General features: G+C 43.0%; 1 protein-coding gene across 6 annotated transcripts in view; it reads left to right on the plus strand.

Annotated features, from left to right (window-relative positions):
* The window catches only part of SHANK2 (SH3 and multiple ankyrin repeat domains 2), a 278987-nt gene that overhangs the window by 45329 nt on the left and 205845 nt on the right, over window positions 1-27813 (plus strand). For 5 of the 6 annotated variants that reach the window (XR_010080409.1, XR_010080407.1, XR_010080408.1 and 2 more), the window contains exons 10-11: window positions 2264-2341; window positions 18023-18089. Coding sequence is in view for 2 of the 6 variants with exons in the window: in XM_063397512.1 (XP_063253582.1) it covers window positions 2264-2341; window positions 18023-18089 (145 nt within the window). In the remaining 4 variants the exon portion in view is untranslated. Of the gene's footprint in view, window positions 1-2263; window positions 2342-18022; window positions 18090-27813 lie in introns of those variants that run through there. The other variant, XM_063397515.1, reaches the window with a different exon arrangement.

Raw genomic sequence — 27813 nt, forward strand, 5'->3', positions numbered from 1 at the left:
GACAGATGGGGAGGAAACAAAAAGGAGCAAATGTGAAGCTAAGAATGCTTCTGTTTGTTTCAAAAAACTAAAAAATAAACAAACAAACAAATGCACTACTTAATCCAAATAATTTTTCTTAGATTTTTTTTTAATGTTGAACAGCTCTTTGACAGCTTTTGGCAAAACTTTTTTAATCACAACTCTTCAGTTAATAAATCCCTTTGCATGTTTTTGTTGCACTGCAGACAGCTCAGCTGAATTTGTAGACAGTTTTTAGATGTATGATTCTTTTGGTGTTGTAATGTTGGATGATTTATTCTGATAAACAAATGAATAATCACCCAATAAATACAGTATGGTTTTCAATATAATTATTTATATCCTCAAGTTCTTGATTAAAATTGGGCATTGATGAATTGTTTAGAAATAGAGAGAATGCAACTGAAGTGCAGATTGCAGTGCAAGCAAATGAGACCATCTCAGTTAATTGTAAATCATTAAAAATTGTAATCTAAGAGATAATTGTTAATTTACCATCTTGATCCATTCTGTTGTTTTTCCTTTGAGGAAAAGGTAGGATAACATTCTTTCCAGATACACTTAGGGCAGCCCTGTGATGGGGAGACTTGATGGGACCAAGAAACTGCTGTGGGAAATAAGAAAACGCAATAACAAAAAAGATTTTTAATCATGATTTCTGGAGAATAACCTGTGACTCAGAGTTTAGTGATTAACCTTCCTTTCTGTCACTAAAATACCTAAATTATGCACTTTGTCTTCTGTGACTGCAAATTTACTGTTCCAAGTGAAAGTCAGCACATCTAAATACCTCATTAGGTAGAACTCCATAGCACAACATACCAGGACAACCCAGAAAGCACAACAAAATGAAGAACAATGCTTATGATGAGGGAATATAAAACCCTTCTGAAATGTGTGTTGATTTGCATAAGACCCTAAGATGAACATTAAAAGTTGACAAGTAAGAAACAGAGTCCATACAGGAATCATCAGAAGTTCTGAGAATCCACAGAGGCTCCAACAATTGTGGTCATTCACATTTAACAGCCATGGAGAGCAATGATTTGACCAATGCACTGTATTGGCCAAAATAAATTATTTTTAAGGGATTTCCTTGCAGATTTTCTCAGTTTGGAGGGTCTGAAACCAAGTTTTCCTCCTTGTGCTGTAACTGCTAGCATGTTTTAGGGGAAAAGAAGTAGGAGAAGGGAATACAGGTGACCTTGCCCCTGATAAGGACCGGCTGTGTTAATTACCCGATTCAGCCTTGCCCTTAATGAGTCACAGCTGTATCCAATAAAGATAAATATGATAAAAGGGAGGGGTGAGCTCGTGAGGGGAGCTTCATCATGGAGGAGGAACCTGGGAGAGCCTGAAGATGAAGGATCTTGAGGAGAGAATCACTGCTGTAAGGTCAGTGTGGGTGTGTAGTCAGAGCCTGGTGTTGGATCCTGGTGTTTCACCCAGTCTGGCTGGGTAAAAGCTGCAGTCACAGCCTGCACACCAATCCCTGCAGAATTTAACAGGGAATAAGCAGCAGCCAGAGGCTGCAAGTGAACCCCACAGCAGGAGCCTGCTGCAGCCAGAGTCAGGGAATGGCTGGAGTTAAGATATCTAAGCCATGAAAAGGAATAAACCAGGACCCTTTTCATGCTGTGATAAACAATAAGTCTGTGTCTTGGCTCAATTCTGCCCCCAAACAAGAGGGCTGCTGCAACAAAAAGAGAGACAATAATGCTGGTCAGTGCACTGTGTATAATTAGATCAAATAATCTCATGTGCACTAAAAGGCCTCATGTATTTAATATTGAGGGTGGGTTGAAAAAAGTCCCCAACAAAATAAATGGTAAAACTGCTTTTGTTGAATTTTTAGCAGGAGGGAAGGATAAAATTCATCCCAGTTCTGTGAGCAGTACTGTTTTTTCTGCAAAATAGGCAAAGAACCCTTATGGGAGTCAAGTTTGTGTACAATGTTATTTGCCTAATATGGAACTTTGTCAGTACAGTTGCCTAAAAATTTACTGAGGTATTTACTACTTGCATTCCTGTGTGTTTCTTTACACTTGCCTAGCGTTTCTAATACCCTGCAAAGCACCTGAAGCCCTGTCATTTTAAAAATGCTGTTTTAGTAATTTAAGTTCTCAGATGATTATTTTTTAATCATGAAAATATAGACCAAACACCTCATACCCTGTTAGCAGCCACGTCTCTTCAGTGCCACAGGATCCTTATGAACCAGTTTCCTTTTCATCTTTTTCAGGAGAGCTGTGCAAGGGTGCTGCTCTTCAGGGGAGCCAACAAGGAGATCAAGAACTACAACAGCCAGTCTCCATTTCAGGTAAAAAAGGAAATACCTCTTCCCCCTGAAATATTGGGAGGAAAATACCATGTGAATTTGGGTTTGGGAAGAAGTCACACTGTACAAGGCTCAACACAGGTGTGGTGTGAATGAAAAGGATGGCTTTTATCTAATTCATTATGTCCTGGAATAATTAGGAGTGAGAGGAAAACAGCCTCTGGTGACACTGGTAAAGAGTCTGAGAGTTCTGTGAGCTGTTGGTGACAAAAGATGAAATCCTTGGTGTTCTGCAGCCTTGCTCTGTGCTGATCTCCAGTCTCATGTAAGACAGATCCAAGATCCATGTAAGAGTGATCCAAGGATTGTCTGGGCACGTTGGTTTGCTTGGCCCTCTTGATTTAGCCAAAAAGAAGCTGTTCCTTCCTTGGACGTGAGGCCAAAGAGCTGGGCCAAAGTTCAGGGATGGGATTGACTTAATGCACCATCAGCGTTAGAGGCTGAAGCTGCCATCTGTTATCTCCAAAAGAAAATGGAAGTCTTGCTTTGGATTAGTCAAGATTTTGAGTCCCTGTTTTCTGATATGAAAGCACTTTCAGTAAGCTTAATTAAAAATCCAAATGGAGGAGAATTGGTTGTCCAAAGGGATGTCAGGTATGGCTGACAACCTCAAGCCCTTATTTCTGAAGCAGGCTTAATTAGCCTGGATGTCAGAGAAACATTCCTAATGCAAAGTGACGTGTGAGAAATAGGGATGGAAACTGTAATATTAAAAAAAAAAAAGAAACCCAAAACAAACCAGAAGAATTTCTTTCAAGTTAGAAAAATCAGTGCTTCTGGAAGAAGATGGCACAGTGCCATTAACAGGAACTGTGCTGTGGTGAAACAGGAGGGGGCCATTTCCCCAAACCAGGGAGTTCTTCAACTGAAAGAAATCCTGATTTATCTCTCCTTGGGGTGTCTTGCCCATTACCTTTTTGAGGCACTTTGGATAACACTGGCAGAGGATTCAAGGACCGATGCTTTGACAAGTGAAACAGTTGCATTTTTTGCTGCATCCATGTGTGTCTCTGAGGTAACTCCTCCAAGTTTATGTGTAGTTTACAGGACTTTAAAAAAACCCACTTCAGCCAAATATTTCTGTATCAGCTTAACTCCCTCCATGTTTTGAAGGTTTTTTGGGCCCAAGTTGTGCATTTCAAGAGCTTAAGAGTTCTGCTTGCAAATCCCAGCCAGACTGTTGTTTACTTTCGGGACCATTTTCCTCAAATTGGGGAAATGGTGCATTAATAATTGAATTTTAGGCACCATTTTCAGACTGCTAATAATTTTCCATCTAAAATACATGCTAAGCACAAATTCACCAAGTTCTGGCTAATACTTTTCTCTGCACCTCAGAATTAAGAAATGATCAAAAAACAGAGCAAGAGAAAACCCTCATTATGGAGGGATATATTCCAGGGTAATCTCCTGGATTAGATTATTTTGTTACTTGATGTTTTGGAGGTTAACTTTGCTTTTTGGTTTAGGATTTTGGGGGGAGGGTAAATGTCACACAGAAGAGTTCTCATTTGTCTTCCTTTGTGTGCTGACAGCTCCAACCTTCTTATTCTTGCTCTTAGAAGAGAAAAAGGTGTAGGGAATGTAGAAAAAGTTCTGTTTTATCCGAGGAGAGTGAGCAGAGGAAACCCTGACGCCAGCACTGCAATAAAGCATCCTCAGAATGAATTCTTTGCCATCTGTCTGTTGCTGACCCAGTCGATCAAACACCACGAGTGGAGCTGTTATAAAATTATGCAGAATCCCCTTGAGTTAATAGGATTTTGCATACTAAAAATGTTTGCTCATGTAATGAGCAGGCAGGAACATCGAGGCGTCTCATATGTACATAATGAGAGTGGTTGTAGCTGCAGCATCTATTCCTTGGAGTCACCTCCGTTATGTCCCTTTCTCAGCAACCTCAAAGGGAGGATTCTTTGGGGGTGCTGCTCAGAAAATTGAGGATATGAAAGCTGTGCTATTCTGTAAAAACAACAGGATCCAGCCACGGAGAAATTTGTGTGCTGTTTTCAAGGTCTGCCAAGGCTTTAATCCTTTTGATGAAAAGGAGTGACAGGGTTTGTATCAGGCATCAGTGTCCAATGAATGTCCAAATGCAGTTTTGCCACCAAAAGAATAAATGTGCCTGTGCTCACTTCTCACCAAATCACAGGGCTTGTTAAAGCAAGGCTGGATATACCAGAGTGCAGGAAGGAAAACTAATTTGGGCTGAATTCTGTGACACTCAATTCAGGGATCCCTCACCGTGCCCCCCTGGGCTCTGGGTGTCCTTTTTGCCATTTCAGTGTCCAGCAGATTTCATGTTGGAATGGCACTGCCAGGTGCTGAGGATACCAATAAACCTTGGCTGCATTTTCCAGTTAAGCACCTCACCCTGCAGTAGCTGCCTTGGCAGGGATGTGTTTGATCCTGACCCATTCCTGGGCTGCATCGAGTCAGGATCAGTGTTGGGTACAGCTGATGCCACCCATTGCTGAAAGCCTGCAGAACGTGGGGTCAGCAGAAATCTTCCTGTATTTTATTTGTAGTAATTTGAGGTGAGTTGAAACCTGTGCCACATCATTATATTCTATTGCCAGTTCTGTTTATTAATCATTTACCCAGCTCATCTTGGCTGGGCCACCTAAGTAACTTACATGCTATTTTATTAGTTTTTATTTTATTGGTAAAATAAAATATCCTTTCAGAAAAGCTGTGGTATCCAATCACTGTCCACAGCTACTTGGTTTTCCACACATTTCCTGTGCTTCTAGGTTAATGTAAAATATTTCATTGCCTATCTAGCAAATATTTATTCAATAGCTAAGAAATCTGAGTTCTGCATTGTTTATAAGCAGTTAAAATGAAATGTAAGTTAAAATAAATGTACACCTTGTTTATCAGGTCTTTCTCTTTTAGTAACCAGCAGCTCCATGTGAATAATTCAAATGGGCAATAAGGCACTATTTTAGCTAGTAGTGCTAATAATTAGTTGGTGTTTTTAGAACAGATGTGTTGGAATGTACAGAACAGCTATTCTGAGGTGGCATTCAGTGCCACCTTGTAACAGCAGAGTTGTACCTGAGAATGGTTTGTGTCTGGCCTTTGCGGTCCCAGGCCAGCCTGGATAATCCACATTCCTGCATCCCCTGGATTGCAGGAGGAGCAGCAATCTTGCAGCTGCACTGCAGGTAGAATTGCTCCTTTCAGGGTGTTGGCCCTGCCTCTATTTTCAATTGCTCACTTTTTTTTTTTTTTCTCAAGATTTGAATCATTTGAACTGAAATTTTCTATGCCTGGCATCTCTGTTTTTCAGAAAAACAAAATGATTCAGCTCTTTTGGAGTCTGGGCAAGGGGAAACATGTGTTGTTTTCCTCACACTGACAAATTCTGCTGACCCACCCCTCCTTGGCCTCTCTCCCCCGTTGTGTTATGTTGTGGTGTTCAGTTTTATTTTCTTCACTTGCCCTGTGTGCTGATCTCCACGTTACAAACCTGGCAGTGGGAACTGGTTTCCAGACTGACTCAGACACCGGGGCTCCAAAAACAGGAGTGGGAACTAAACCCATGGATTTGGAAGCTGAGCTGGCTGGGGGGGACACAGACCCAACTGGGCATAACCAGCATCTCACTAAAACGGCTTCCCAAAGCCCAGGTTAGATTTAGGTTATTGGCATTTTTAATTTCCCTCTTTTGGATGAAATTTGCAGGCAAAGGACAAGAAGTTCTTAGTTGTTGTCGTGGGGGTTTTTTTCCTCTCTCCTTTTTTTTTTTTTTAATTTGGAAAGGGTATGCAAGCTAATTTAAAACCCAAAATCTCTATCAGGTGCCTCAGAAAGGCATCTTCACCAATATAAAATAATGCCTCCTGTCATGATGTTAAAATATGGAACCATTGTGTTCATGGAGCATAGGAATTACAGGAAGACTTTGCTTTTTCCATGTGTTTATTTCCATCCTAGTTCCTTTCCTGAAGCACCTGTGTGAACAATGAATCACTGAATATTGGGTATAGCTGGCAAAAAATACAGCCATGAGCTCATGATGCATTCTGCCTTTAGTCAGACTTCAAGCTTTTCCCAGCTTTTCTCCTGATTTCAGTCAAATAATGGGACTTATTCATATTAAAAAAAAAAACAACCAGCTATACAAATGACCATTCCAGAACAAACCATGGATTTTTCCTTTAAAAATCAAAAATGCAGGTGAGTCTGTATATATGTAGGCACACTCAGCACAATTTCTTTAAAAGACGTAATTAAAGGTAAAATCATAATAATTAAAAGGAAAGAGAATAAGTAAAAGGGGGGAAGTGGATATTGGGGGAAATGGTGGTAAATTGAATATTCCTGAGAATATTAGGAGATACAGGAGCAGAAAAATACATATGGATACAGAGTGGAGGTTAATTGGTTCCTCCTGACTCATGGATGGTTTTCTTAGTGCTGGCTGGTCCCTCCTAACCTTGGTTTTAACCCTGTGATTTTTCAGAAAAGCAGCCAAATGGAAATAAGGCAGTAAAGCATAAAAGAATGAAATTATATGATTACCTTTTATTGAGAAAGGCAAAATATTGCCATGCTTGGAGAGGCTAAAAATACTTAACTGCAGGATTGTGCCTTTGTTTTTTTTTTTACCAAAAGCAAACTTATGGAGGAGTCTCCATGTGACCATCTGTTGTGCTGTGTTCCGTGTAAATGATCCAAGAGCCCTTTTTCCCCTTTTTTCCCCATTCTCTCCATGCTCAGGCAGGGCTGTCCAGCTGACATGCCTCAGGTGTTGCTACAGGCAGTCCAGTTCCTCTGGAAAAAGTTGACTCTGAGGTAGTTAGAAGCCAAATCTGTTTGTTTTTCCACCAGAAAAAAAGCCCCAGAAGTTAGAAAAGTGAACAAATTAAGTAAAGTAAATTGTAAGGGCCACCACCAGCTCTTGTCTTAAAGTGAGCAAGGCTTGAGTGTGATCCAGACCCAATTGGTCGTTGTGGGTGAAGTTACAAGAGGCAGTGGGGATTTGCATAATCCTGATTTAAACCATGCTGGTTTGGGATGTTAACACTGTTCAGTTTGTCTGGGAGAGGAAATAACCTGTGAGTGGCACCCGTGGGCACTTTGGCCCTGCAGAAACAGATTCATGGAGTTGTGATGCTTGAGGGCTGTGTGGCCTCATCTCTTGCTTTTGCATTTCAGAACAGGCTACTCAGCATTATCCTCTGGCTCTAGCCAAGTTATTGCTCCTTGAAAAAATGTAGGATCTGTGCCTGTAGGACAGACTTAGCATGCTCTTCCACTGCCATTTGGAGGGAGCATTCCTGGCACGCAGTTGGCAATCCCATCTCCATCAGGCTATGTTGTTGGCACGGGCTCCTGCTAGACTGCTGTTTCCAAAGGTTTTATTGTGGTTAACCCACAGAGTTTGGAATGGAGCCACCAAATGTATTAGGTAAAATAATCACAGCGTCTCATTCACCGATGCATTTTATCCTAAGGGCTTTCCAAAAGGATTTTCAGCCATTTGGTTAAGCAGTTGAAGCAACGCTATCTTATTAAGTGTTTGCAAAACTGAATCCCCAAAAGTTTCTGCTGTGAAGTAGTGGGAAGTGTCTGTCTGCTGTGAGTAGGAAGACTATTTTTCTGGAAGCTGCTGATGTGGTGGGTTTTGGCTTTTCCATGAGGTAAGGCTGCCTGGAGAGGTGGGAGATTGCACCTTACAGCAGCACAGATCTGTAAACCCTTGAGCTGAACTCTCTGCACAGCCCAAGGTTTCCTGCAGCACCAAGGAAAGCAAAACCTAGCAAACAGCACACGTTCTCAGCCTTTTTCTAGGACAGTTCAGCTGGAGAAGATTGCATTTCATGGCTTTTTGATTTAGCATATTATCGGAGGGGATGAAGAAAATTAAGTCAATTTTGTTGCTGGCTGTTGATTCTTATCTGATTCATCTGATGCTGCAACCTGGCTTTATTTGCTTTCAGTAAATACTCCTTTGGAAGCGCTGCTCGCCCATGTAGCAGTAATAAGGATTATGTAATAACTGGCTTTTGAGGGCTCTTTCCAGCTTGAGCTAGATTTTCCTGAGGAATGAGTCTGTAATTGTAAATGTGTGCGTGTATCACACTTGGCTTTTTCTGCTTTAATTATTAAAACACAAGTGTAGAAGAACATATCTTGCTTGAGGATGATTTGCTGGGTGGCATTTCAGCAGAGAAGCAGGAAGAAGATGGAAGGTTTTTTCCTCTGCTTTTAAAATAGATGGAATCATAAAATTTCCCAATAGACACAGTGACCATGGAGGAGGCTCAACAGCGCCTGTACAAAGTAGGATAACTCAAAAATCTGAGTTACTTCTCCTTGCAAGTAACAGGAGGAAATAAAAGCACGTCGTGAAGCAGTGAGGTTGTGCCTGGGGTGGATGTGCCTGCACGATCCTTTATAGGTTTCCTGACATGCCTCCTTGTAACTCTGCTCAACCTGCTGGTGTGTTCACTTCTACACCCCCTGTCAGGCTGGGTCTTGCATAGCAACGACTCCTTTTGTCCTAGGAGTTGAGTTTGCATTTCAAAGCCTAGGGAGGAGATGGTTTAGAAGTGATTTGCTCCCAGGTTGTGAGGAAAGGACATTTTTTATCTTGGTGTCCACACAGGCTCGGTTTAATCTGGAGGTATTCAGTCATGGCTAATTCATGAGTAAGAGTGGTGGGATTTTAAAAACGCAGTTGTATGTGTTTGTGGAAGGACATGGATAATAAAACGCAGCTTCTGCCTTTTAACCTTACTGAGGAAGACTGGAAAGAGAACTGAGGTGCCTGCAGGCTTTCTAGGTGTTGTCCAGTCCTGCTAAGGCAGAAAAGAGGTCATTCAGAGCGATTGCCTTCCCCAGATTCTGCCTGGAATTCGCTCAGCCCTGGCACAGCCTCGTGGCTCCTGAGTGTGTTCCAGAAGACCCACGGGGGTTGTCAAATCTCCTGCAAGCAAACCCAGCGTTTTAGCAAGGAGAATGTGCCAGCACTGTTATGCTTGCAGCGTGTTTTTTTTTTTTTTTATCGAGTCCAGCTGTATTTGGCTGCACGTTGTTGTGTGTTTGCTGGTTTTTAAAATATTAATTGCTGAAAAGTATTTAGGGCAGAATCTCAGTTCCTTTGAAGTGGATGAAATCCCGTTGATTTTGCTGGGATGGAAGTGTGTTCCTCACACTTGAGACAGTTCCAAAGCCATACCATCAACTCTTCCTATATAATGTATTCTGCTGAATATGATTATTTTTAATTAACATTTCCTCTTCCCGTTTAATTAACATTTTTAGTTCAGCACTGTTCCTTTAAGTTGAATCGCACAGCACATCGCCATGAACAATTTAGGTTATGCCAAGTCTTTTCTTCCAAGAGTTAATTTGCTGCAGCTGAAAAGAAGGGGCTGTATGTTCTGAGTTCAAGCTTGGTAAGAGTTTTGGGAGGCAAAAACAGCGCTGGGGCAGCTGTGGTTGTAAATTTGCTCCCTTTGTCTTCACCCTGCTCAGACCTGACCTTGTCCCACCCCTCGGTGGGAAGCTTCCCGTGAGCCTGAGGCTTCCAAGGGTGTGAAGAACGCTGGGATCTTGGAGCTTGAAGATCTGCTCTTGGATTCCTGTTAAAAACTGAGTGGCAGTGTGAGGTGGTCCTCAGCAGGGAAGCCTGGGATTGCTGGGAGGGAGCTGTCACTCGGAAAAGCGGGAATACTTTGCCCTCAATCCCGAGGCGAAGCGCTCGTGGCGAGCCTTTGTTTAAACCGGTGCTAAAAGGATCCAGGGAATGCTGAGGAGCCTCGCAGAAATATGTTGGCCCTCTCCCCATCATTTATATTTTCAGATGCTAAAACTAGTTGTTGAGCAAATGCAAGGTGCCTATTTTAGGATGCTGCATGTCAATATCTGACTACAGATGGCTCCGTGAATCATAGTTGGAAGAAGGGAAATGTTAGACACTAAGATATTGTTGCTAAGAGATTTTAGTACACAGTATGCTAACATGTGCTGGCAAATTTGGGAACAGGAGCAGCAGAATGCTCTTGGAGGAAAAAAAAATTCAGTGGTGAAGACACTGTCTTCAAAGGACTATTTAAAGGATAGTAACATTATTGTGCTTTGTTGTATCGAGACCTGACGAAGATGAAATTGGCTTTCAAGCAGATAATAGACAGAAAACATCTAAAAGGTAAAGCTAATCCTGCTCTCCAATGAAATAGAAAGTGGATATTGGAAACAAAAAGAAAAAAAATTACTTTGGGGTTTGAATGAATCAAGTGCCAAGATTAAAGGTGGTGGTTGCTGATATTTTGCCATCTACTGGACATCAGATATATTAATATACACAGTTAGTTCCTTTCAAAATGCATAATATTGAGCTTGTATTACATTATATAATTAAAAAATGTTAAGAGTTCTCTTCTGTCCAGGAAAGAAGCATGCAGGAAAATGCTGAATATGATTTTTCTACTTGTATTTCTTCATAACATTACTCTAAAGTAATTTAGGAAAATTGTCAGCATTTTCTTGTCCTGGTAGAGAATTATTTCTGCAATTAATATAAATAAAACTTTGCTGGCTATTATTTAAAGAAAATAAATTCAGTTTTACTGCTTTACTTTATCTTAGCTTATTTCAGTGAGTTTTGCCAAAACTTGGAAGTGTTACACCTGAAAGGAAACTTCAAATGGGTAAAATGAATTTTATTATATAAAATAAAACCTTTCAGTTTTGATCTGTTTTCAACAAAAACATTGTTTTTTGACATGTACAAAATACTGCAGAACCATAAACTTCCTGAAGTAGTGATTTGCTTCTGACGTGTTTCTAAATAGATATATTACATCTCAACTTTAGAACTGATTATTTTTAATGAAGTTTTGGGGTGTAAATGTGTTTTTCCATAATGCAGGCATATGTATCTTGTTGAGGTCATGCTTTATGTCATCCATATTCTAGGTATTCAGCAGCACTGTGAGATAAAGGCAGGGAATTGGTGATATTAATAGAATATTAATCAGGCAATTGGTTTTATTTTCTAATGAGGTGAAGCAAGAAGCTTCCGCTGCTTTTATTTTGCTGTGTCGTAGCCTTAAAGTCAAAAATCAATTGCAGTCCGTGGAACTACAAAATGTGGGGTGAAACTCTGCCCTTTGATTTTTGTAGAGTGAAATGAGGAATTTGTGATTGTCCAGCAGTTCTGTGTTAGATTATCTGGCTGTGGCAACTGTGTAGGATTTTCCAGCTGGTTCAGAGAAGGACCCATTTGGAATTTTTAACATTCTGGTGGAAAACACCTTAGGTGTTCGTTTTTATTTGAGCTCAGGACAGTGTTTGCTACATTGCCACATTTTGCTCAGGCGTTGCAAGTGAATGCCTTTGCTAAGGAATCCGAGTTGCAGGTACTGGAATCAATAAACACCTTTTAAATGCAAGCTCCTGGAATCGATACACTTCCATCCCACACCTATGGAAAAGCAATTCGGGACACAGATTGCTTCCTGCTTTTCCACACTGAACTCCATCTGTCCCGTCGAGGGAGTTATAAAATGCACACGCTACGTGAGAGCAGCTAATGCAGATCCATTTAGGATGGGGTTTGTTGGAGTGTGCCCAGCGTGCTGGGTGGTTTTGTGTCACTGTTTATCAGGGATGGAGCCTCCCGCTGCTGTGTCCAACATGGGCACACGTGGGAGCAGGGTCTTGGCACTTAACAACCTAAATTGAACTGCCTGATGTCCTTGGGGATGACTGCTGTGGGGTTGGTGGTGTGCTGGGACTAAATTTAAAGTGGGTTTAGGCTCCAGGTACCTCTTGGTTTTATTAGGGAGAGCTTTTCTTTCCAGAGGATGCAGTAGAAAACAAATCAGTTGAAGTTCAGCTATTTTGCCTTTTCATTGCCTCACTGTAAATACCATTGGATTTTTGTATCAAATTAAAGAGATGTCAATCTCCAAAACCTGGGGTTATTGGAAAGTGGTTGTATATTTTTAATACCAAGCAAACATGTCCTAATTATGATAGGTGGAAGAGCATTTCTGAAAATTTTTTAATTAAGGAAGTGATCCCAACCCTTCCTTCTAAATTCCCGTGTGTTAATTTCTCATGTGCCTCTGCTGATAGTGCATCCTGTTGCGTGATGTCTGTGACTGCTTGAGTGGTGTTTTTTCATTGTTAAAATAGTCCTTGGTGTAATGAGAAATAATTGATGATTTTTTGGGCCTGTGGTTCAGGTGGAAGGCAGTTTCTGGAGTCTGGTGGTCACAGTCTCTTTCACAGCGTTGTGTGACCTCTTTCTTGTGCTTCCCCCTGAAGATGGGAACCTGTAGGGAAGATTTACCTCAGTGTCCTGTCTGTCCACCTGCTTTTGCACTGACGTAATTCACATTTTGTGCTGGGGTGGAGTTGCCTCCTTTAATGTGCAGCGCCATCCCTGAAATTCCTGCCAGTCCAAGCCTTCTGGAAAAGCCATTACTCAATAAGCACGGCTGGCTGGCAGAGACAAGAGGAAGGTGAAACATCAGCCCTGAAGGAAAGGATCATGAAATACACTTTCCTCAGGAAAGGGGAATTGTCTGGAGGGGGAGAAAAAGCAGGTGATGTTTTATGTACTTGCTGTGAATGGCAGCTACAACCCTGCAGCTCCCTCTGCTCCCTCCAGAGGCTCTGGGTTTCAGAGCTTTGGGTGTCTCAAATGTAGGCATGTGCAGCAGAAATGCAGAAGCCTGGACTGAGGGGAACATGAAGGGACTGAGAGGCTCTCTTCAGTCCCACAGAAAAAGTTTGTCAAAGTTCACTGTCTTCATTTAAGAGGGGACAGCTTCAGTTTCTGTCTTGTTCCTGTTGTTTCTCCTTGGGTGGAGCAGTTTGTTCCCAAGAGTGGTAATGTAATCTAGCCATAGTGTTTGCCTTTAAGGGACTAGCCCATAAAGCTGTAAAATTGTGTTTGTTAACAGGCTACAAAATCATGCTGTAATTTAATGTGATCTCTACCTCTGATACATTTCAAGTGCAAGAAAAAAATCAATTGCAAAAGGTTAGTGTCAGGTGAAGTGTAAATACAACTTGTTGTTTCCTGAATGGATCAAAAAACTGCATTAATCCCCATAAAAATGTAAATACTTGAATGGGAGTAAATTGGTATCTTTAGAACTGCCTTTATGGGGCTAAACAGAGAGACGGTGCTGAGTCAGTGCCATTTCTGTCTGATGCAGAGTCTGAAAACACTGGGAAACTCTGTCACACTGAAACCTGTAACAGGACAGCTGGCCAGTTTCACTGTTTACACAAAGTACTTTTATTTGCCCTTATTTAAACTGAGTCTCTTTGGGGAACACGATTCAGAAAAAGCACAAATAACCTGATGCCTCAAATATTTAATTTCTGAATTGACCCCTGAAAGGCGACTTAAACAGTGCCTATACCCAGAGGCAATGTTTCTGGCTGCAAATATCAGAAAGCCAGGGGTGAGGATCTGTTCAGGAGAAAGAGTCCCTATACCCAGAGGGAATGTTTCTGGCTGCAAATAGCAGAAAGCCAGGGGTGAGGATCTGTCAGGGGAAAGAATCCCCACTTGTGAAGGTGCCGCTGTTGAGGGTGTTGCCCCTTGCCCGATGCTGGGATGCTCCCACCTCCTGCCAGTCCCTGCCAGTCCCTGCCTGGCAGCTGCCTCATTCATTCAGGTTTCCACTCGGCCGAGCTGTCCCTTGGTTACCCACCCGCAGCAACTCGCCGAGTGTGGATCCAGCCCCTCCTCTTCCTCCCCTGGCTCGGCAGCAGAGCAGCTGGCACTGCCTGTGAGGCCCTGGAAGCGGCCGCGTCCTTGGACAGAAACATCTGTCCGTGAGACAGCGAGCGAGACACCGGGGTGACTGTGACAGCTCTGCTTCTCCCCAGGCACAGGAAAGATCTGTGTGAGCACAGCCTTTATCTGGTCATGCTCCTGTCCCAGCCCCTGAGTGACAGCCAGCTCCTGGCTCTGCTCCAGGGAGCTGTTCACTCGCGGTTTTGTCCTTCAGGGTGTCCAGCTGGGACCTGTTAGGGTCACTCCATTAAGTTTTGTCACACAGGACACAGTGGGAATAGGAGGAGGTACCACTGTCCAGCTGTGTGGTTTTATCCTCTCTTTTTATTTTACCAAGATCCATCCTCCTGCTTAGCTTTGCTCTCTGCTTGCCTCCCTGTGGCAGACTTACCCAGGCCAGACGTGTGTGTTATCAAAGGTAATTTGGTAATAATTAGGTGCCCGTGTGAACAGCCTTACTGGGGTCAATTAAGCTTGGGAGGGAGCTGATGAGTGATTCACTTGGGTTACTGTTGTTCATATGAAATTGCCTCTAATGCTGATTAAAAAAATCCCAACAAGATAATTTCTGCTCTCAGTACAGTAGGATGTGGCAGGGCTCCCAACCAAATGCCTGCAGCAGACAAAGATCCTGGTTTGGGTTTAAAAGCGCTGAATTACTGAGTCAGGCTTTTCTGCTGGGCTCTGATTGACACCGTGCTGGGGCCCTGCAGGTGAGCTCCTTCTGACTGTGGATGCAAAGCAGAGACACCCTTTAAAAACAGGGCAAAACACACAGCAGGCTTCAGTGGAAATGGTGTGAGTGATGTTTTTATTTGGTACGACATGCAGAACCAGATTTTGTCATGTTTGCAGAACAATTTGACTGGTGACACGCAGACTTTTGATGTGAGATAAATGTCAAAAGGGTGACATGAAAGGGCATTTGCTGCAGGAATGAAAGCACCTGAATGATGGCAGTTCTGCTGCATATGCAGTTTTAGAAAAGCTGCAGTTTTTGAAGCTTCAGCACAACAGAGCCAGTAGATAGCCTCTAGTTGTAAAGTGCCACCTCCAGCCTTTCGTGGTGATATTTCATGTCTGTAAACATGCACGTGATGCTTTTTGATGACTGGAATCCAGTTCCTACTGGAATTGGAAGCAAACTTTCGCTGCAGTTTTGCTGGCTGTGCTACTTTTTCACTGCCAAGAGGAGATGTCTTGTGATCAAAAGAAATCTCAAACAAAACCTTCTTTCCTGCCATAACCTCTTAATTTTAAATCTAGCACTTGTCTACAGAACGTCCTGAAAAGCAGAATATGGCTATTTAAAACCATGTAAATGATGAAGCATGGAGAGACTCAAACTGTAGTGTTTTCTGCCAAGGCACTACATTACTATTTTATTCCAAAGTACAAAGAAATTTAGTACAAATATAGAATTTCAGTTAGTCTCTGATTTAGATACTTGATCAAGGAGAGAATTTCCACCACCTTCATTTGGTTCTAGCTCTGGATCTTGTGAAGACCATTCACTTGAAAATATAAATGTCAATACATTAGCATATGTGAACTCAATGTAGGTTTGGTTTAAGACACATTTGGATGGAAAAAGGGCTGAGGTTGCTGTGCTTTGTGGTTTGCAACTGTACAAATTGAACGAGAATAATTTTGTGTCTTTTCGATTCTGCTCTGACTTCACTTTCTCCCACACATTTTACCCATCAAATTCAAGTGAAGCTCATTGATGTTGTGCCAAGAAATATTTGTGCTTAACTTTTCCTTGCTTCCCTTAGATCTTGACATATCTTTCCTTCATTTTGCTGTAAGGATTTTACATGCTGTTTTTAGTGCATCGAAGTGAATTAAATCGAGAAAAAATGGTTCCTTGAGCTTCCTGATCTACTGCTTGGTTCAGAAGCAAATACAGGAACAATTCTCTGTCAAGCTGTTTCTAAGTTATCTGGAAATAGATATATATATATATTTCCCCCAAGTAATGAAATGTGTTTATCACTGGTAGAGCATGTTTATACTTGAGGTTTAAAATCTGCTCGGTATCAAAAATTCTTTCATTTGAGTACCATGGCTGCTGTCTAGCAAACAGCCTGTCACTGCTGAATTCTCCCCCCTTGTTGGAATTTCACTGCTGATTAGGGGTAGTATCAGAGAGAATTGTTATCACTTGCTTACAATGCAGAGGAAAACCTCCGAGCTGCACACACACGTTGCTGCTCTGAACCTGGAGTCAGCCAGGCTGCAGAACTGGAAGTTAAAGAGAGGGTTAGGACTGCTCTGCTGTTGCTTCCCTGGTGCTGTTTGCCAGGGAGAATCATGGACTGCACTTCAGTGCTGCACAGAGGAGGCTGGGGGCCAGATTCTGATGTGTTATCCATGCTGAGAAGCTGTTTCTCTCTGGATGGGCTTCTGGAATAAAGGTTGGCTTATCAGTGTTTAAAATTGTAATTTTCAGATGGTGTTGAGGTGTCAGTGCATCAGCCTGGTTGTGTCCAACCTCCCTGATTGCAGAATCCCAGAGTGATTTGGGTTGGAGGGACCTTAAAGTTACCCAGATCCACTCTTGCCATGGGCAGGGACACCTTCCACCATCCCAGGCTGCTCCAAGCCCATCCAACCTGGCCTTGGACACTGCCAGGGATGGGGCAGCCACAGCTTGGTTGTAAATTCTTCAATTTCAGGGATTCCTGTGTTAGTTTGTTTTGATTACTGGTAAATAAAATTGTCCATTCAATTTCCTAGGCTGAGTGCAGAAATAAGATCCTATACTTGTTGCATTCAAAGGTACTGCTGACATTAACTGTACTTCATACACTCCCCAACACCATTTCAGCATTTAGATCTTCCTTTGCATCATTCTTCATGTATGGAGAGGCACAAACCAGCAAATAATTTCTTTTGGTCATCAGCTCAGAAATTTGGATTGTGTTTTTAATAATTTCTCACATTTGACTCTCTTGGCTATAGTCCTATATAGTCCTATATCCAAGAGAATCCTAAAGCAAGATTTTATCCTTACTTTTTTTTAAACTTGAATCCTGTAGATGCAGGAGTATCTATGAGAAACGTGAGCCCAGCTTACGCCTTGCACATACGTCAGGAAAGCCACAGTGCCACTAGAGAACAGGATCTGTCAGAGCTAAAAAATGGGGCCAGAAAAGATAATTCCTTGATGTTCAGGGCCAATAGGGGAGAAGAAGAAAAAAGGGGGAAGTCAGCAATGGCAAAACTGAATTGCTTGCCTCACACCCATTGGAAAACCTTTTCTTTTCAAGTCCGTTTATATCAGAATTCAGATCTGTGTTCAATAACCAGGAAATTAATGAAAAGGGAAATTGTTGTTTTAGAACTTGATGTATTCAGACATTTTAAACTCTCTTTATAGGCATATATTTCACCAGTCTCTCTCACTGTGTTTTTTGGTGCCCTAAGTGGTACCTGAATACTGGTAGCTCTTGGTTCTCTGATGCCCTCTGCATTTCAGCTCCTGTTTTATTGCTCAGGTAAGGAGCGAGGCAGCAGCAATTAGAGGGAGATAATCTCTTCAGTGTGTCTCCTGCAGCATTCCCCACACACTCATACAGCTCCCAGGGCTTTGCTTAATGTTCACTGCTGCCTTGGACTGCCTCCGTGTGAGGAGCAGCAGCTCCTGGGATTGCCACCATCACAGCATTCCTGGGAAATGGGCAGCCGGGGGACTGCCAGTGCTCCTACAAACAGATTAAAGTCTCATTTCTCACTGGTGTTTCAGATTGCAGAATGAAAAGAATAGAATTACTCCACTTTGAAATGAAAATGTTTGCCTGATGTATGGCAGGGCTGTAACATGTTTTCCTACCTAGCAGGTGATGACAGCGTATTAATTGTGCCTGTTTTACCATCTTTAGGTGGCTATAATAGCGGGGAATTTTGAGCTTGCTGAATACATCAAGAACCACAGGGAAGCTGATATCGGTAAGCAAAATATTTACAGGCTCTGAAAATAAGTTTTGCTTGTTTGTGCCAGGATTTTGAGGAGATGTTGAAACTGATTTGATGTGAGATACAACCACAGGGCTGGTGACATTTCAGGGAGGTTTGAAAAGTAGCTCTTTTAAGAAAATGCAGATGAGGAAAAAGATGAAATGTTGTCAAAAATATACTCTGAAAAGGAAAATGTGTTAAGTGTTGGACGTGCTTTCTAAGTGTAAATCAGCCAGTTTGTAATAGACTAAATACACATCCACCCACCTGGAAGAGCCAGATTGGCTCTTGCAGGTTGTTTTGGCCTCGCCTAAAGCTGCTCTTAAGTGGGAATAATTGATCAGAAGATGAAATAGAGAAAGATGCTTCTCTATAATTAAATGAATATATGGCAGAAGCCAACTCCTCATAGCCATGGAAGCATTCCCTCTCCCTGAATTTGGTGGGATTAAGGGTAGTGACAGGCCTCAAGGGCCCCGACAAAAAAGTCTGGAGGCTCTTTCAGTATCTCTTTAGGTAGAGAGATTTGCCATTAAAATAAAAGCCAGCCTTATACAAGTGATGGCCAATACAGTTTAATAAACTGAGTTAAAATGCTTGAATTCAAGTTAATTCAAGTCCCACAGAAACGTCTTGAAGTTGAACAAGAAAAGGCATTTCTTTTGCAGCACGGGGCTCTGCACTGATTTCACTCAGCAGAGGCAAACCTCTGACTTGAGTATTTCATTTATATGGGAAATCAGGCCAGCTCACATGAAATATAAAACTAAGGACGTGGATTAAGGACTGCTTTCCCTTTCCCTTCATGGTTGCATGTGGTCTGCAGGGATATGGTTAAAGTTCTGTGGTAATGTGAGTTCTTGTAGCACTTTCAGCTCTCTGTGTGCACTGGGAAAGCTGAGGGTAAAATGCACCAAAGTCATAACTTCTGCATAAAAGTTCAGAGACAATCTGGAAGGTTTTTTTTATTCCCTGGGATAAGAGGATAGTTCCTTTCCATGTAAGAATTCTTCATTCTTCTGTATTTATTAATAATCTGTAAAACATAAATTAAAAATGAACATGTTATTCTTACTAGGTCGAGCATCTTATTGTTGTTTATATTTATGTACGGTTAATGCCTCTTTTTTTTGCTGACTTGTAGGATTTGATGATTTCCAGAAAACTGTTTAGAAAATGCTTTCCATGGGATGATACTCCAAATTTTTCTGATGCCTTTATTTTTGCCACTGATAATAGAAATATTGGTACTTCCATTATTCACTTGCAATTTTTGCAAGATGGTGGATTGAGCATGACTATCTCTTAATCTATAGATTAATAGATTTGTCTTAAAGAGTAAACATTACATTATGTTATTTCCTCTCTCCTAATTTAATTGAGCTGGACATTTGTCCTTTAAGTTTTATTACTTAGGAAAAATGAAGTTATTGAAATGTCCATATTTGGAGTGTCTCCCAGTAGAAAAAAAACCAGTAAATCAAAGAACCAAATCCTGAGCTGAAAACCTGAGAGCCTCTGTGATGATGAATGTGCAGAGTGGTGTCAGCATTTCAGCTTCTGCAAGCTGGCTTTGGCTGCTCGTGCTTGTCTGGTTATCCCCTGTGTTCCTGCAGTTTTGGGTGTATTTCACATTCATCATTTGGGTAATGCACCTCCTCAGAGGCAGCAGAGGGGGAAGGAACACTGGAGAGCTTGGGGAGTATCCTCAGGAAGATGAGGGCGGTTCGTACCATCAAGTCTCTTGAGAAACTTTTAATCACTCCTCTCTCACAAAGTGGATCTTTTGGTTAGATTCTAAATTTTGATACTGGACCAATTCATTAAACCTTGTCATTATCTTAAGTTCATTTAATAATCCCAATCTCTTTGCACTGGGTACTTATTTTAGAATCTGCTTCAGGAGTAAAAAATTCTGATTTACATCAGAGCCACTAAATCTTTGTCCTGCAGCTCAGATCCCACTGAGGTTGTTCTTCCTTCCTCTTTAATTTAATTGTAAAGCACTTAGATCAGACAGATGTGAAAATTAGGCATATATAAAATAAGCTTCTTGGCAATAATCATAGGACTTCCAGCTGTTCTGCAAAAAGAAGAAAAATATAAAACCCATTTATTTTAGAGCCAAAAAAGGTGAGAATAATGTCCCATGGAGTAGTGTGAACAAACTATAAAGAAAAAGCCTTCCAAGGGATTCCTGTGGCTTTACTCCAATAAAACCCACCTGGCTGATTCTACCAGGAAAGTTCTTACTCCAGACTGGGATGAGGCAGGTCTGTAGGACTGAATCAAACAGAAAAGATAAAGGAATCCAAGGACAGAAAAAAAAAAGATACCCATAAAGGATTAAAAACAAGATCCAGATTTCCTTGTATTTATGTCTTTTGTGAGGGAATCCCTTTTGTTTTCTTGGCAGATGTTTGAAAGGTGAGTGGAAATTGCCATATCATTTGAAAAGTAATCCTATTTGAACCAAATTACAATAGTATTTTTCATAAAGCAGGAAACCCCATTACTATAAGGTACTTAGAAACTTGTTTTACAAGCACTATGAAAAGCTTAGTGTGGCTTCCCAGATTATTTCAATTCATCATGCCCCCCATATTAATTTTTTTGAGGAATAATAACAGCACCAGAGTAGCTTATTTTAATTATTTGTTGTTTTGGAAGTCTTTGGGACCCAGAAGTGTTTGCCAGCTCAGTGACTATTGTTGCACCTTCTGCTTTGAGGAAGATCTTACACATACCCCTGATGTACAGCAGTTGCACACCATTAAAAATAATTAATAATAATAATAACAGTGTCCCTTTTAAACTTCTTTTTAACTAGCCATAAACACGTATAATTTATTTAACTTTATGCGTTTATTCCTTGCAAACTAAGAGAAAGTAATGGATTAAAAGATGTGATGAATAGAAAAGTTAATCCCTGATTGTTTTCATCCAGCCTGCAGCTGTCTGTGAGTAAATGAGCACAGCAGATTTAGGAAGCATTTGCTGCACAGAATTTACTATGGCTTCCATAGGATGGAGGTACAAACCCCAATCATATATGTAAGAATTTTGAAGCTTTCATTAGGTACAGATATGCAGATATTAAGTATGTTGCAAGCTGGTAATCCTTTGGCTTGGATAACCTATTTTTAAATCTCTCTTTTGCCTTGGTTCTTTGTGATGGGATGAATTTTCAGACGGACTAAATGACATGGGTTGTTCTTCTTCAAGTGAACAAGGTTTGTTTTCTGTTGTGCATCTCGTCCTTCAGCAGCTCTGGAGCTAGGAGTGCCAGGATTCTTTTGTCTGGTTTTTTGTTTGCTTTAGGAAAATGAAGCACGTTGAGCTGGTGTGCGAGTTTTTGGTAGTTGATTAGCAGACTAACTAAGACTTGGATACTGTTGCTAGGCTTCAAGTCAGAGTTCCTGTATTCCTCTATAATTATGCAGAGAGATGTGTGTGTGTGATGGTTTGTCTGTGCTTTCACATGAGGGTTTTTATTTTGATAATTTTGAAAATCTGCTAATACAGTCTGGGGATGTATTCCCCATAGGGAAATTGTTTTGAAATTAAACATTTTTCTGGTATGAGTGAAAATGTGGGCTTTTTAACTGGCATTGTGGCTGTAAACATAAGGAACCTGTATTTTATTGTAGAATAAGCAAAACAGGTATTTCAGAACACTGATATTATCTGATTTGTGGCAGAATTGCTTTTCTAACTCATTTTCTTTAATTAGACGAGAGTGATTGAGGTCAGCAATCCTGATTTTTCAGCTGCAAGTGTTGCTATTAAACGCTGGCCAGCCCAGGGAATATTCTGTTTGTTTACTTATTTATTTGGGTTTGGGGAACGGTTCAGTAAGTTTGATTTTCATCAATCAAACGCCTGCAGAATGCTCATCAAGCTGGGGGAAATCAGATGGAGACAGATAACAGCAGAAAGAGGAAAAGGCAGCAAAAGGAAAAGGAAAATCTACAAAACTGTCGGCAGCGTGCAGTGACTTGTTCTATTTTTATCACTTGTTATTTAATGGAAACAAAAGGGACAGAAACATCCATTGTAGCCCTGTGCAGTTGTCATTTGGGAGTAACATTACCTGTTTCAAATGTTAGTGAGCGTTTCATGTGGAAAAAGGATGATGATGTCTGTGTAATCCGCATGGCAGAACCATCAAGATGTGAATTTCCCATGTTTTAAATGCATGTTGTGTGGTAGGATGTCATAATCCTGTGTTCCTTTTGCAATTTCTTTCAAATATCTGTGCTAAACTTATAATTATTTCTTGTGTCCATAGGAAAAGAGACCTTTGCATTAATGATGGTTACAAGCAAGCAAATAGTGCTTGGTATGAAATAGATCTGTTGCTATTATTTCTCTGTTCTCCTCTGAAATAGAAATAGAATCTCCTGTGCTCACTCTTGCTGTGTGGCAGCAAACAAACTGGAAAACTGGGTCCTGTGTGTTAATGTAATTACAAACTGAAATCCAGGGCAGAGCTTGAAAAACTTACTGTGGTTTTCCTTTTCCCTTTGATCACAAGTTGGTTATTTCTGCATGTGCACTGGTGCAACACCATACAGTAATTTGCTTTATTTCCAATTTAAGCTTCATTTTCAGGAGCTGGTAGCTCTTGGCCTTTAAACTTGGGTGTATTCTGTGTGTAATACAAGGACTGCATGCTGAGGAGTGCAAATTCTGTGGTGTGTGGCCATTTCTGAGGCTCACTTGAAATTCTGAGCAGGAGGGCGAGGAGGGAGCTGGTGCCATGTGTGAGTGCAGCTGACTGCACAATGCCCTGGCCTGGTTTTGGGACCCAGCCCGGTTTTGGGGACCAGCCCGGTTTTGGGGACCAGCCTGGTTTTGGGGACCAGCCTGGTTTTGGGGACCAGCCTGGCTTTGGGAACCAGCCCGCAGCGCGTCCTTGCCGCCTGCCAGGTGGGCACCGACTGCCACAGCTACTCCTGCTAGGGCTTGTTTTACAGACTGAACCACACTTGAGCCAAAGATAACCCACGGGAGGGGTCCCAGGCTGCTGCCAGTGCCCTTGAGCTGGGTTTGGTCTCAGGCAGAGCTCCGGGCTGCAGGTCATGCTGGCACATCCCCCGGAGGTGCCTGGGACGGTGGCAGGGCAAAGGAAGGGAGGGAATTGCTCCGTGTTTGAGCCTTGCCCTGATCTTTACGCCCAGATCCAAAAGGCTGGAAGCGTTTCCAGGGCTTGTAGCTCTCCCCCAAATCTGGCTGCCAGTGCACTGGCTCCTCCTCAGCAGAAATGTCTCTACCTCCTCTGCACCTTCCAGGCTGGGACCATTGTATCCAACATTTGCAAATGTGCTGGTTTTGGCAACTTTCTTGTCATCAGAGCTGCTTCCTCAGAGTCAGGTCAGAAACCTTTCCCAAGCCCTTCAAGGGTTTGACTGCTCTAAGACGTGATCCTTGCACCACCAGGGTTTTTTTGCCTTTGGTGGTGTTTTTTTAAAAACAGCTTTCACTGTCTTGCCCTCACTGAGGAACAGTACGGGGGAGTAAAATCAGAGGTCATGTACAGAACTAGTCCAAGTCATGGAATTAAAAAAGAAATAAAGCCATAAAACACAGATGGAATAAGTGATTCGAGGATGCCAGGGTTGGTGGCTCTGACGGGGACATAAATGGAATATACTTTTGTATAACAAACAGGCTATCAAATGAATAAGGGTGATTTCTTGCTTTACAAAAAATTATTTAGTGGGTTATACTGTCCTCAAAACTGTGGTGAAATCCATAACAGTGTAATCCCTTGAGCTCAATGTGCAGGCCAAAGGTCAAGTTGGGAGCAGAGAGCAGGGCAAGTACCCCAAACCCCTCAAATGCTGCAATTCTGAACTAATATTGCAGCCAAACTGGAACTTCCAACCATGATTTTCCCTTGCTCCCTGTGAGTGGAACTCCCAGTGTTGTTCAGCCTGGGAGCTGGATCCCTCTGACCCCCGTAGCCCCCCTTGGAGGCACTGGAAGTGGTCAGCAGATGACCCATCCCTCAGCAATCTGCTTTCTGATTGAGCCTGGTGCCTGATCCCACACCAGGATGTCCTTGGGACACAAGGGAAGCCACCAGAATTAGTTAAGGAGTTGCTTTTGGCTGAGGGGATGTAAAAAGAAAATAGTGCTTTTGAGTTTATCTGTGACCTGAAATTTCTTCAGTCACTTCTGATTTGGTTTTACAGGTCATGGATCACAAAACTGGAAGGGGTTTATGTTGTCATGCTGTCTGACCATCTCACAGTGCAGATTGCAGCTTTTACATTATCTAAGTCCTGCTTGCACTGCATTCAAACCAGGAAAATGTTTTGCCTTGTTAAAGACCTGCCGTACTGTAAATGGGATTTGGAAAACTGCGTCCTGCTCTTGTGATCTGATGGGGCTGGATCATTCTTAGTTGTTCTGGAGTTGATCACCCCTTCTTTGAACAGGCATACACTGTTTGTTAAATCACTCTGGCTGCCGCAGCTGGAACACCGAGTGTGGCTGAGACTCCTGAACTGTGCTGTGCCAGTGCCACATTTTCCTTCCTGAGCAATGCAGTGCTGAAATATCAGAGAGGAAAACTCTGAGTTTTAAATCAGATATAGGAAAGAACCATGCTTATAGTGGGGCTTCTTTCTACTGCAGTTCTGGGGAAAAATCTGGCATGCCAGATGACGCCATTCTGGGTTTTCCCAATGGGTGACCCCATTCCGGACTCTGGCTGTCATCCGTTCCGGGTTTTCCCTCCGACCAGGGGACTCCATTCCGGACTCCAGCTGTAATCCGTTCCGGGTTTTCCTTCAAGCCAGGTTACTCCATTCCGGGTCCGGGACAAATCCAGTTTTGTTTTGCGGCGTGCCAGACCCCGGCCCCGTTCGGGTAACTCCTCGGCCATGCCCCTGTAATCCGCATCAATTCTCATTTTCTTCATTTTAGTCAGCTTCAGGTTCAGTGGGGGGCGCAGCGAGGTTTGCTCAGCTTTTAGAGTGAGACTCAGAGTGGGATTTAGTGGAATTCCTGCGTCAGTCAGTGTCCAGGGCAGCCCCAGGTGTGGTCAGTGAGGATGAGGAGGGAGTGAAGCAGCCCCAGGTGTGGTCAGTGAGGATGAGGAGGGTCAGGACAGCCCCAGGTGTGGTCAGTGAGGGTGAGGAGGGCTGGGACAGCCCCAGGTGTGGTCAGTGAGGATGAGGAGGGAGTGAAGCAGCCCCAGGTGTGGTCAGTGAGGGTGAGGAGGGAGTGAAGCAGCCTCAGGTGTGGTCAGTGAGGGTGAGGAGGGAGTGAAGCAGCCCCAGGTGTGGTCAGTGATGGTGAGGAGGGAGTGAAGCAGCCCCAGGTGTGGTCAGTGATGGTGAGGAGGGAGTGAAGCAGCCCCAGGTGTGGTCAGTGAGGATGAGGAGGAGTGAAGCAGCCCCAGGTGTGGTCAGTGAGGGTGAGGAGGGAGTGAAGCAGCCCCAGGTGTGGTCAGTGAGGATGAGGAGGAGTGAAGCAGCCCCAGGTGTGGTCAGTGAGGGTGAGGGATGAAGCAGCCCCAGGTGTGGTCAGTGAGGATGAGGAGGAGTGAAGCAGCCCCAGGTGTGGTCAGTGAGGGTGAGGAGGGGTGAAGCAGCCCCAGGTGTGCTCAGTGAGGGTGAGGAGGGAGTGAAGCAGCCCCAGGTGTGGTCAGTGAGGATGAGGAGGGCTGTGACAGTCCCAGGTGTGGTCAGTGAGGATGAGGAGGGAGTGAAGCAGCCCCAGGTGTGGTCAGTGAGGGTGAGGAGGGCTGGGACAGCCCCAGGTGTGGTCAGTGAGGGTGAGGAGGAGTGAAGCAGCCCCAGGTGTGGTCAGTGAGGGTGAGGAGGGGGTGAAGCAGCCCCAGGTGTGGTCAGTGAGGGTGAGGAGGGAGTGAAGCAGCCCCAGGTGTGGTCAGTGAGGGTGAGGAGGGAGTGAAGCAGCCCCAGGTGTGGTCAGTGAGGATGAGGAGGAGTGAAGCAGCCCCAGGTGTGGTCAGTGAGGGTGAGGAGGGGTGAAGCAGCCCCAGGTGTGGTCAGTGAGGATTGAGGAGGGATGAAGCAGCCCCAGGTGTGCTCAGTGAGGGTGAGGAGGGATGAAGCAGCCCCAGGTGTGATCAGTGAGGGTGAGGAGGGATGAAGCAGCCCCAGGTGTGGTCAGTGAGGATGAGGAGGGGTGAAGCAGCCCCAGGTGTGGTCAGTGAGGATGAGGAGGGGTGAAGCAGCCCCAGGTGTGCTCAGTGAGGGTGAGGAGGGAGTGAAGCAGCCCCAGGTGTGGTCAGTGAGGGTGAGGAGGGAGTGAAGCAGCCCCAGGTGTGGTCAGTGAGGATGAGGAGGGGTGAAGCAGCCCCAGGTGTGGTCAGTGAGGGTGAGGAGGGAGTGAAGCAGCCCCAGGTGTGGTCAGTGAGGATGAGGAGGGCTGTGACAGTCCCAGGTGTGGTCAGTGAGGGTGAGGAGGGCTGGGACAGCCCCAGGTGTGGTCAGTGAGGGTGAGGGGGGTCGGGACAGCTCCAGGTGTAATCAGCATTATCCGAGGCACCCTCTGCTCACTTTTCTCAGGCTCCACTAAAATCGGTGTCCCTAAATTTGCTGTAATTGTGCCTTTTTGAAGAGGCTATGCCCATCGGAAGTATGTGATCTGTGCATTTCAATTATGATACTGTATATATCTCTAGGTCTCGGGGTAACAAAGCAGTAGGGCTTGGATGGCCACACCAGTATTAGGACATTAGGAGACCCGCAGTTTCTGAGATAAGAGATGTGTCAGTGCAGCTCTGAGATACCAGGCTGCCCAGCAAAGGATGCTACAGAAGGAAAAGTGTTTGAAGAGCCTCCCAGAGAGTTCTGGTGTTCCTCAAAAGTTCATGTGTTTTCTTTAAACCATTTTTCCACGTGAGCCTCGAGAGCTCTCTAAGATGGTGTCAAATGCCACGCAGGATTTCTGACAGAGGAACAGCGGAGCCAGGTCAAAAATAGAGGTAGGACAAGTGGGGAAAGAGATGTGTGCAGGCTCCCAGGGCTCTCTATTCCTTACATTTACAATGGTGAGAACACAGGATAAAGAGATGAAAGCACATGAAATAAATGCTAGATTTAAAAAAAGGAGAAAAAAAAAAAAAAAAGGCAAAGTAGAGATTGTTAAAAATAGCCAGGAATGATTCCTGAAGAAAATTCTTGTGTTTCCCAAAGTAAATGCCGACATGAATTAAAAAACCTAGCAAATGAACTCCTCACGAAAAAAACCCAAATCCCTCCTCAAAACCCCAAAAGAAAAAAAGGAAGAGAAGGAAAAATAAAACCCCACAAAAGTCTGGGTGTAATGTAGGTCCTTATGCTGAGAACTTCATCACAGACCTCATTATGCACCCAATCATTTTCTTTCTGTAATTAGGCTAAAAGTAGACCACAAAGTTAAGACTGATGACACAGGATTTGGTTTGTAACTTGTGAGTATGTGAATTTTTATGTGCCATCATTGCTTTATGGAAAAAAAATAGGTTCAATAAAACTCCCATTTGGGGAAGGGACAAACATCCATGGAATAGCTGGATCTGGATCAGGGAAGCCCTCCCAATACAGACATAATTTTATTAATTTTCCAGTTGTATGAAACAAATATTTGTATTTAAAATAAAACTTCCCATGAAGATAAAACAAAATATTTCCATGATTTCAAGGCTACTATCTCACTTTTAGATTGGTTCAAATAAACTTGAAAAGGATGAAGT

This window comes from Prinia subflava, chromosome 5, assembly GCF_021018805.1.
Source record: "Prinia subflava isolate CZ2003 ecotype Zambia chromosome 5, Cam_Psub_1.2, whole genome shotgun sequence".
In the NCBI taxonomy this organism is placed as follows: domain Eukaryota; kingdom Metazoa; phylum Chordata; class Aves; order Passeriformes; family Cisticolidae; genus Prinia; species Prinia subflava.